The 10,674-nt window shown below is 45.5% G+C and overlaps 2 protein-coding genes across 7 annotated transcripts in view; one reads left to right on the plus strand and one right to left on the minus strand.

Annotated features, from left to right (window-relative positions):
- The window catches only part of LOC108049862 (serine-rich adhesin for platelets), a 45,755-nt gene extending 38,344 nt beyond the window's left edge, over nucleotides 1-7,411 (plus strand). For 2 of the 5 annotated variants that reach the window (XM_017131228.2, XM_017131232.2), the window contains 8 exons: nucleotides 50-124; nucleotides 670-1,168; nucleotides 1,229-1,328; nucleotides 1,400-1,498; nucleotides 1,564-1,920; nucleotides 1,984-2,952; nucleotides 3,024-3,933; nucleotides 4,008-7,411. In XM_017131228.2, coding sequence (XP_016986717.1) covers nucleotides 50-124; nucleotides 670-1,168; nucleotides 1,229-1,328; nucleotides 1,400-1,498; nucleotides 1,564-1,920; nucleotides 1,984-2,952; nucleotides 3,024-3,933; nucleotides 4,008-5,521 — 4,523 coding nt within the window. In that variant the 3' untranslated portion in view covers nucleotides 5,522-7,411. The remainder of the gene's footprint in view (nucleotides 1-49; nucleotides 125-669; nucleotides 1,169-1,228; nucleotides 1,329-1,399; nucleotides 1,499-1,563; nucleotides 1,921-1,983; nucleotides 2,953-3,023; nucleotides 3,934-4,007) is intronic. The other 3 variants (XM_017131230.2, XM_017131231.2, XM_017131229.2) reach the window with 3 other exon arrangements.
- A 437-nt stretch (nucleotides 7,412-7,848) lies between these two features.
- LOC108049864 (glutathione S-transferase theta-1) lies at nucleotides 7,849-10,239 on the minus strand. 2 transcript variants are annotated; one of them, XM_017131233.2, is made up of 4 exons: nucleotides 10,086-10,239; nucleotides 9,282-9,428; nucleotides 8,345-8,767; nucleotides 7,849-8,119 (listed from the first exon to the last, which is right to left on the minus strand). In XM_017131233.2, exons 1-4 carry the CDS (start codon nucleotides 10,174-10,176, stop codon nucleotides 7,974-7,976), a joined length of 807 nt encoding a protein of 268 aa, XP_016986722.1. In that variant the 5' UTR covers nucleotides 10,177-10,239; the 3' UTR covers nucleotides 7,849-7,973. The 2 variants fall into 2 exon arrangements, with proteins under 2 accessions (XP_016986722.1, XP_016986723.1); XM_017131234.2 differs by lacking the exon at nucleotides 10,086-10,239 and adding an exon at nucleotides 9,568-9,681.
- Between the last annotated feature and the right edge of the window lie 435 nt (nucleotides 10,240-10,674).

Consider the following 10,674-nt stretch of genomic DNA (forward strand, 5'->3'; position numbering starts at 1 on the left):
CCAGCCACTAAGTTACTAAACAACAATCGTATTCTTGTATTTGGTGCAGAGTTTGTGGCGCTGCAGGAAAAGCCGCCTGTGGGTTCCTCCGTTGCCACCTTGGCGGACATTGCCGAGAGCAGTGGTATGTCCTTGGTTGCCCTATCTTTCTGGTCCCCTGAGTTACTTTTATTACTTTAAACTAACGTCGTTCCAATTTCAATAACAAATCGTTTTTAAAATCCTATCTAACATTTTCAAATAGTTCAAAGCTATTGCTATCTTAAATGCTTATATAACATTTTTATTTAATTTGCTAAAGTAATTAGTTTCAAATTGTTAATGTTCTCAACAAATTTTATTTATATTAAATCTCGCTTTTTGCAAAGTCTAGAATCTAGAATATTTTATTACTTCTCTAATTAGTTTAAGCTTCTACCGGGTTGTTTTAATGAATAAAATCAATTTTGTAATAGTAGCAGTACCAATTAAAATAGACACGCACACAAATTTGTAGAACGTAATAAGAAATTATTATCAAGGTCCTGCAAAACGTAGCAGCTTAAATTAGGAATATTTTTCACACATACATATAGTCCTCGTTAAACGCACTTAGGCGGTCCTAAATATTTTATTAAGCCTGTGAATGATATAAGGCGATAATCCATTTGTTTTTCGCCATATTTACAGCGGCAGCTATTGTGGACTGTGCTGTGGGAAGCGGAAACGTTGTACGGCGCTACAAACCATTATCCTCCAGCTCCTTTGACGAAGGCAAACCGATGCGTAGGATCTCCTATCTGCGGGCCACCAACAACGAGGCCGACTTCAATGCGGAGGCAGCAGCTGGTGGGGATGCTGCTGCGGCAGCAGGATCATCGGCATCAGCTGGAGTACCATCCGTTCCAGTCGTACCAGCAGCTGCAGCTGCATCTGCACCTGGACCCGCTCCTGCATCCGCTCCTGCACCCGCACCCCTGCCCATTTCGATTCCCATTCCGGTGGCTGCTGTCGTGGAGCCGCAGAAGACGAAATCCCTGGTGGAGGAGCATCCGGATCCCACCTACGATGTGATCGGAGGCACTGGCGGCGGCCACGAGTTCATCGAGACGCCGAACGGCCTGGAGGATGTGCGTCTGTCGGCCCACGGGAGTCGCAGGGCCTCCATGAGCAGCGACATGCGTAGCAGGTTCGTTTGCTTATCCTATCAAAAATATTCTAGATAAAAACTATTTCGTGTATTTAATAGCATTCACATTGATGCCGAGTTGAATGGCAAGTATGTGCCCAATGAACTAGAGGCCTTCGAAACGGAGATCGAGATCAAGTCCTCTTGCATCAACGGAAAGGTGGGTGGTCGTGCTCAGAAACTAGCCATAGTTTTATTCAATATTATTAATTGTATTTTATGCATTTGCAGCGCATGTCCGAGTACCGATCGTGGCGTCAGGTGAAGCTGGAGATCAAGGGCGATCTGCTGCGCATCTACTCAGGCCGCCATGCCAAATCGGAGCACAATGTAAGTGTATACCGAAGGACAAGCCAAAGTCACACTTACTGATTGTCATTTCATATCCTATTCAGGTGATAGAACTTGATATTAGAAACTTTAAATTCTTCGACGAGTCTCTGGACAAGAAGAAGTACTTGATCCGCATGCAGTCGAAGCCATCGCCCAGTGGCGCCCATTTGGCCTCGCTGGGCAACGAGTTGAACCTGGACGAGGGTCATGACAAGCTGCTGACCTCCTCTGGCAGTAGCAGTGCGAATGAGCCCACTGCCAACTCGGCCTCAAGCTCGGCCCTGACCGCATCCACCTCCTCGTCCACCTGCAGCAGCGGTCCCTACACGGAGATCCTGTTCAAGACCAAGAGCAGCAACGAGATGAAGCGTCTGTTCGGGTTGCTGCAGTGGAAGGACAGCCTCAACTACGACGACAATGTGAGTGCCCCAGTGCAGATAGGAAATGAAACCATTGAACTAACATGCATTCCCACCAAACAGGAGCACCAGCAGCAGGGCAAGCAATTGGCGGAGCCACAGAAAACAGTGGCCAGTGCCAGCTATTTGGACGACGCTCAAGCCGGAGCAGCTGCCGCGGACAGTTCCCCATTGAGCTCACATTCGGGTGGCATTGCCGAGGCTAGCGGCGGTCATCATCATGTTTCTGCTCTGCCAGCGGCGGCGGCCATTGTGGCGGCCACCAGCGACTCCATATCGCCGGTGATGAAGGCAAGGAAATCGTCGTCGCACAAGCATATACCAGATAAGGATTTGGGCTCGCCCAAATCGAAGAACTGGAAGGATTTACTCTTCCGCCGCGGCGGCAGTGGAAGTGGGGGCGTGTCCCACCACGACTTGGCCTCGCCATCCGCCTGCGCAGCCAAACAGTTTGGGTCCATCGGCGTTCCCCTGCGTAGCTGTCCCATGTCGAAAGTCAATGCCAATGTGCCGCATTTGGTGGAAGTGTGCACGAACATTGTGGAGACGAAGGGTCTGGGCGTGGTGGGCATCTATCGCATACCCGGCAACAAGGCGGCCATATCGGAGCTGTCCGAACTGGTCAACAACAAGGACTTCCAGTTCGAAAGCTGTGCGAGCGATGACCGCTGGGAGGATGTGAATGTGGTGAGCAGTCTGCTCAAGTTGTTTATACGCAGCCTGCCGGATGCCCTAATGCCGGCCAACTACTACATTAACTTCATCGAGGCGGACAAGAAGTTTGGCCTGGAGAGGATTGTCCTGCTGCGTGAGATAGTGGAGTCGCTGCCGCAACATCCCTACGAGACAATGAAGCATTTGATTCGGCATCTCTGCCGGGTGAGCGGCAATTGCGAGGTCAACCGCATGGAGCCCAAGAACCTGGCCATCATCTTCGGGCCCTCGATAATCAGGACGCCGAATGACACGCTGGAAACGGCAGTCAAAGACATGAAGCACCAGTGCCGCATCGTCGAGCTGCTGGTCACTCAGGTATATACCGCTTTTTCTACCGCTTTCTTTGATTTTTATGATATCCTAATCCGTATCCTTTGGCATTGCAGTATGACTACTTCTTCGAGGGCGGCAGTCTGCCTGATTTGGCGGAGGTGAGCGGCGGTTCTGCCGCCGTCAGCGCGGCACAGCCGCAGCAGCAGACGCAGGAGGACCAGACGAGCATGCTGCTGCACAACCTGTCGAAGATCGAGCGAATCACGGAGCGGGAAACCACGCGCACATCGCGCTTCATGCCCCAACTGAGGCGGAAGACCCATGGCAAGCGGAGCGCCGTGAACTCGGACACGTACTCCGGCGAGAGTGTTCTGGTAAGCGGGAGCTCCTCCAACAACACCACAACCACCACCACCACCCACACCACAAGTAGCACAAGTAGTAGCAACACCATCACCACAACCATCAGCACCACCACCATCCAGCAGCGACGGGCGCAGCGCAAGGCTGTCCAGAGCATTTGCGACCAGGCTCTAATCCTGCTCCTGCCCACACCCGTTTCCTCCGTCTCTCTTCCCTTTCAGTCGCTGGACTACGCCAAGGTGTCCGCCTCGGCCTCCGCCAGCAGTACCGCCAGTACCTCGAGCAGCTCCACGCTCCACAGCGGCGGCGGCAAGGCATCCGCCTCGTCCTCTTCAAGTTCCACCACCAAGTTCAGCTCGTCCTCGTCGTCGGCCTCCTCCACCACGGCAGTGGCCGTTTCCTCGTCCATCTCGGCAACTTCGTCCAAGTTGCTGAGTGCCAATTTCAAGAAGCGCAGCACAGGCGGATTCCTGGGCTCGCGGTCCTCACACCAGACGCGCAAGGCCAGCTTGGATGAAAAGGATTCGGGACAATCGTCTGGCAGTCTGGGCCACAGCCTGGGAGTGGGTCTGAATCTGGCCAAGGAGCAGCAGCGCAGCAGCGTGGACATATCGATTCTGCTTACGGACGACGACAGCAGCAGTCGGCTCAGCGATACGGGTAAGGATTGGATGCGGTGAGATGCGGGGCATGTGCGTATGCATATTTGCAATAACTCCCTGTCATTTAACCAGGTTCCATGTCGCTGACGACCATCACGGACACGCTGGACAGCAAGCTGCGCAACCTGCGGAGCGGCTCCGAATCGAACGATGAGAACGGATCGCCCGAGTTCCCCAAGAACCGGCGGCACACCCTGGGCCAGCCGCTGCACCTGCACTCCGAGAACATTCCGTATGCGGACGAGTCGCCCGAGCGGCTGTTCCATCAGTTTTGCAATCCCCTGGACGCGGCCCCCCTCTCCCTGCACCTGAGTCGCTCCTGCACGGCCACCAATACGATTGGGGGCGGCGATGAGAAGCCATCGAAGCAGTCGGCCGGCGTGGCGCCACTGCCCCCAAGTTTGCTAAAGGCTGCGCATAAGCTACAGCACTCGGCCACGGTGCCCATTCATCAGGGCAGCTCCACGGCACCGACCAGCGGAGCAGCCACGCCCGTTGGCACGCCCACCGGTAGCATTGGAGCCGGACCCGGCGCCATTTCCTCGCGCAGCTCCTCGAGCAGTGTGACGACGCTGACCAAAAGCATACATCCCAGATTCAGCAACTATATGAGCTACGAGAGGAGCAATGCGGCCGCAGGTGCTGCAGAAAGGGCCGTGGTATCCGGAGGGGCTGGAGGAGCTGCCTCCGAGGACGATTCCGAGGGATCGACCACAAGCGATCCCAAGGAGAAGCTGCTGCTCGGTGAGCGCCCGTCGCCGTCGTTTTTTCTCGAGCGCTACAACAAGAAGAGACGCGACCATCGGTTATTTCGGAGTGCCAGCTTCAATTGCCGGAACTACTCCACCCGGCACATGACGGCCCAACAGTCCGGAGCAGGAGGATCGGCCGGGGGAGTATCGGGCGGAGTAGCTGGAGCGGTGGCGGTGGGCGTGGCCTGCTGCCAGGCATTGAGTGCCACCGGCTTGACCAAGGACGAGAAGACTGACATGAACCTGACCAAGAAGCGCCAGATCCAGAACAAGCAGAACCGCTCGATTAAGCGCCGACATACGGTGGGCGGACCGCACGACTATTCCGCCAGCAATGGCAGCTGCTCGAACCACGCCCACGGTCACGATCTGGCGGCCATAAACTACAATCACCACAATCGCCATCACCAGCAGCAGTTGCTGAAACTGGGCAGCGCCTCAACCGGCGGCGGTGGCAGTGTTGCAGCGGCGGCCGAGACGACAACCACCACGACGACCACCACCACGGTGCTGCGGCGCCTGGGAGCGGGACAAGCTGGCGCCGATGCCAGTGTGGCATTGCCGGGATCAAATTCGGGATCCAGCAGCAATAACAACAATTCGCCCCAAAGCGATGGCAGCAATGGCAATGGCGGTGGAGCAGCGGGTGTGACCTCCAGTGCACCACCGTCTGGAGGAGTGGGCGGCGGTGGCGGAGTCGTCGTGGGCGTGGTCGGCAACAACAGCAATAGCAGCAGCAACAGCAGCAGCACCAGCACCACACCCGCTGGCAACGGAGATCAGGTCCTAGAAGTGGGCATACGCATCAAGAACATCAACCGAGGTCGCTTCTAAAGAAAACACTACATCTCCAAACATAAGAAAATAACCAATGTAACAATGTAGTTAAAACAGTCTGCTTGGGTCACCTTTAAAAAAGCATGTTTACATTTTCACAAGAATGAAGCTAAAGCAGTTAAATTGACAAAAACAGGCAGTCTGCTAAATTCAAATTTTAAGAAACCTGATTAGTAAAATGGTTTATATATCAAAATGCAGATGACTGCAATGAAACCACCCGGAAATAGCAGTTGCTTAAAAATGGTTATTCTGCTTTATTCATACCATGAAAACAACAAGTTTAAATGAGTATCAATAGAGTTTAACATATAGACCAAAACATAAAATGAAGATATTTAACAACAGTCTGTTAAAAACACACACAAATGATAATCCCACATCTTAAGAAACCAACGTTTAAATGAATGTTAACCTGAGCAAAGTTGCTAAAAAAATATATCAAATCAAAGCCGAGATGTAATTTTGAATAGGTTTATGTAGCATTGCTTCACAAACGAATGTCTTTAAAATAAAATTTGGTGTCTTAAGAAATCAAAACAAATTTTAAAGCCAATGTGTGTGTATGACAAAGCTACTTAAAAACAAATCAAAGATTACCATTCACAACTTAGATTCTGTGGAAAATAGTCACCATAATCTATATAACTATATACCTATATCAATGTGCAGTTGCAAAGTTGGGTCTTAAAAGTTAACCAAAAGGATATAAGAAATGATTTGATTGCAAAAAAGAATCAGCAGAGCAGTTAAATACGTATTATCACATATTCTATCACGATATATTATATATTCATGTGCAGATCCCAAGGAGTTGTGTCGTAATTAAATATATAATACTGACACACGACAAAAAATAACTATTACATTGAAAACCAAACAGATCAACCTATCCGGTTCGTTTTTAGAAAACTGAAAATAATTATTTGGCAAAGATCCGAGATCGAATTGCTTAATGCACAGTAAACAAAAAAGAGGCACAACTCCCAGGGTTAAACAAATCTTAACAACGCAACGCAGAAAAAACAATCTTAGATGAAAACTATACGAGGGCAGGAAGTAATTTATTCGCACACACAAAATACACAAAACACACAAATTAAATGGGAACCAAGCAAAGATCTGGATTCAAACAGAAAGAGAGATATATATATTGGGAAACAGAGAAAGAGATATATATATAAAGGGAGACGGAAAGCGGAAGATAGAGAGAGAGAGAGAGAACTATTTTGTAAAACGTATACAACACAATACAGAGAAATCGCATAAATAACCACCTATGTATAGGAACAATCGAAAGCGTCGCCTGTCCGGAAATTCAGCCGAGTCCCTCTGCCAACTTAGTTGCGCTAGGTCCTTGATAGGGATCAGTTTGATGTTTTGTTTTGAATGTGTATTTGTTTTTTTGTTTTCTGTGTACCCGTGTACCTGCTGTAAAAAAAAAGTGGAGGAAAAAAGGAGAACCCATTTTTGGTGCCTTAAATTGTTTGTGTTTCAAATTTTGGAAACCTATTTTTTTTTACCCACACACATTTTTTTTTTTGATACCCAAATTCGTTTATTTAATTGGCGGTGCTTTAGGATATGTATGATATTGGTGCGGCTATAAAGCTATATTATAGAGAGATATGTATACAAACTTTGCACACAAGCTGCTGTTCAGACAGGCGACCAGAAGAAGGATACCATGTTCGGGATGATGTTTTATTGATAAAGCAACTATATGTTTACCATATAACGCATAAGAAACGGCATAAATTTACATTTACATATATAATATTATATATTTTTGTGTAGTTTGTATATGATTTTATATGATTTAAGTTTGGCAAAAACAAGAACGCATAAAAATACATGCAAATATATTTGATTAAGCAATTAGATAGTAGTTGTATAGTATTCCTCCCATTTTTTTTGCTGTATATACGATTTAATTTTTTTGATTTCATTCACAATTATGATTTACACCACCCCCTCCCAAAAAAAAGTAAGGATATATAAAGGATTATATATTTTGTACGCATTTTGTTTTGTTACCCAATGGCAGAAACAAACGAGAAGGCCGGAGAAAAGTATATAGAAAGTACCCCAAGCGCGTAACGTTGCTATATAAATATTATGATTAACTAAAAACAATTTTTTGTTAGACTTTAGGTAGTTATTTTTTAAAAATTGTATTTTCTATTATACATGTATACATCTATATATATTTTATTTGTATTATGATTTTTTTTCAAACAAAAATAAATGTGGATTTTCTATAATGCTATAAACGACGACACAATAAAAAAGAAACAACCAATATTAAGAATAAATTGTACAAGTATAAACCAGAACTTAGAAGTTGTGTATTTCTTTTCCAATGTGAACAATGTTTTAGTAACTATATCTAAAACCCCAGAAATGATAATGATCTATGTACAAAATGGTGCCTTGAGAAAGCTGGTGATTAAAGTTTAGCCTGTGGACCCGTTCCCGAGATCTTATAGACGAATTCGTGGGCCACATCGTAGTGTGGATTGCAGCTCTGGCGCACTCTCTTAAGCCAGGCTCGGATTTTGGGGTACTTGATCCTCACATCGTAGTCGGCCATTCCTGCAATTGAAAAGCAAAACAAGGAATGGTTAATAAACATGTCTTTACAGATCCAGAAATTTACATATGGAATGGGTGGATATAAAATATAAAATATCTTTCGAATAAATTGTCTTATATACTCGATTTTGATTTGAATTTAAAGTCTAAAATTAAGGTATGTTATGTTAACCAAACTATTTCAAATGCTTTAAACATATTTATCAAATCAATTTTTATACTCACTTGTCTGTTCGATTTCGCAGGCTGCAAAGATGTCCGCCACGGTGAGAGTGGACCCGGTGAGGAAGTCCTTGCCCTCCAGCCAGACCTCCTCGACCACGTCGAGATTGCGCTCCATGTGCATGCGGAACGTCTCGATCTTGGCTTCAGAGGGAGTGCGTCCGGTCAGGAGCGGCTCCAGCCAGACGGTGCGGAAGTACATGGCGCAGGTGAGGCGCAGGGACATGTGCTGCCACTCGAGGAACTCGTCCACGCGGCTCTGGTCCACAAAGTACTTGGGATACAGGTGCTCCGGGATCTTGCCCTTGGCGCTCAGGTACCGCAGGATGGCCACGCTCTCCGCCAGCTTGTACCCATTGTCGTGGATGCAGGGCACGCGCTGGAAGCGGTTTATCTGCTGCTTGAAGTCCTCGGTCAAGTGATCGCCTTGGGGGCAAAGACCGCGGTTAAGATAAGATTGTAACGTTTATACATGGTTTGGCGGGGCTGGGTGGGTCCAAACTTTTAAACAATAACCACAGATGTGAAAAAACTATTGGGATTTTTTAAAATTCAAATAAATCGTATGGTTTTACTTGCAGTGAAAATACTCTTCAAATTATAAACAATTATTTTAGTACTATTTACTGATTGAGAAAATTGGTTCGAATTCAATTTATCAAAATAATACAATAATAATTGTCTTTTTATGTAAAATATTGGCTATTAAAAAAAAGATATTCTTAAGATCATAAGAATTGTATTAATTTTTAAAAGATTTCCTAATGATTCTAAGATTATTTTTTTCTACAAACAATATTTACAATATTAGGATGGCATTGATCATTTTAAGAGAATAAATAATTAAAATTGTATGAAAAACGTGATATTAAAAGGCAAAATATTTTGAGGAGGTACCGACCCAAAGCTAGACCCACCCTGACCACGGGAATACCCTTACCATTTCGCAGAGCCACCAAGCAGTCTTCGAAGGGCATGTTACTCAGTCGGAAGGTAATGAACAATGCCCTCGAGGGCTGGGACATGAGGTCATAGTAGTAGCGAATTGGAGACGACATCCTCAGGTTCGTTGCCTGTCTGAAGGGAACTGCAAATAGATGTACATGTATTCAATTGCATTAATAAACAAACAACAACCGGTCCAAAGATCACCGACGACGGCCCACTCTCCCAAAAAACGCGTAGAACCACTCCTGAATTTGATGTTCAATGCCCCCAGAACTCACCACAAACACAGTCGGTGAGCAACTGAGGCTAAACCATAGTGATTGAGCTCCGACTTAGGTCGGAATCGAAATCAGCTGGCTGATAATATACACAGAGATTATGCGAGAGCGAGCTTTACGTTGCGTATTTTATCAACGAAAAGCTTTCCGTTCGGTAGTGATGGACATTTATATGAAAATCACGCATACGAGAGTTGGTCAAGTCTCGATCTTGATATTTGTCTTCATGGTTTGTTTTTAATTGTAGTAGCAAATTTTTTTTAGTAATAATAAAAATAAATTTGCCAAGCATGGTATTTTGAACTGTATATACTTTTTTTTATATTTATTTAATAAGGATCTGAACTTAAGTTTTTTTTTTTTAATTAAAAATGTATTAAAAATAGACTTTAATTTTAATTCGATCCTTTAAAAGGGGTCGATTTGTTAACTAATTCTACGATTTACCGACGCTGGCATTCATTTAGGTTTAAAATGAACATAATCACTTTAAATAGTTTTAGAACTTTTTAACTAACCTCTGGGATTTTGTACCTCGTCGAAGGCCAATTGCAGCTGATCCTCGTCATTGCTGAGTCCCAGTAGACTTGCCAAAAACGACACCGACATGGCGAGATCGTGACTCCTCCGTATCAAGTCAGCGAATGAGTTTAATGCAGCTGATTCGACTTTTATACCCTCCAGTTTTGGATGCTCTCCGATCTGACAGTAAATTCGAATGCTACTGCGACTCGAACAACAAGAAAAAATGGAAGGAAATAAGCGCAAGGCAAATTGGCTCTCAAGATAAGGCGGATTTCCCTCTTTGAACCGCCTACACTTTGCAAAATTTTAAAATAACCACCATGGTAAAGTAATTAAAAAAATAATGTTTTTTAACTTTAAAACTTGTTAACTTTTAAACGCAAGCCTGGCTTTTTTGTCTAAAACTTGGCTTATTAAAACTCGATTTAAACCAGCTGACTTCCAATAATATTGATATTTATAAATTTGTTTTGATTGACTTGCAGATCCAAAACTGCACTTGTAGAGCCTATAACTTTTCAATTGTATTCCGATTTTAAGGTAATATATACCTCTATTTTTGGATTAATTTCCTAGTAACCT

This window comes from Drosophila rhopaloa, unplaced genomic scaffold (assembly GCF_018152115.1).
Source record: "Drosophila rhopaloa isolate 14029-0021.01 unplaced genomic scaffold, ASM1815211v1 contig_3, whole genome shotgun sequence".
In the NCBI taxonomy this organism is placed as follows: Eukaryota; Metazoa; Arthropoda; class Insecta; order Diptera; family Drosophilidae; genus Drosophila; species Drosophila rhopaloa.

Excerpts from the sequence above, each read along its gene's own strand:
- LOC108049864 (XM_017131233.2), bottom strand. The coding sequence starts at position 10,176 with ATGTCGGTGTCGTTTTTGGCAAGTCTACTGGGACTCAGCAATGACGAG. Across the intron at positions 8,768-9,281 it reads CTTGGTGGCTCTGCGAAATG|GCGATCACTTGACCGAGGAC; the intron begins GTAAGGGTATTC and ends TTTGCCCCCAAG. Across the intron at positions 8,120-8,344 it reads CTGCGAAATCGAACAGACAA|GAATGGCCGACTACGATGTG; the intron begins GTGAGTATAAAA and ends TTTCAATTGCAG.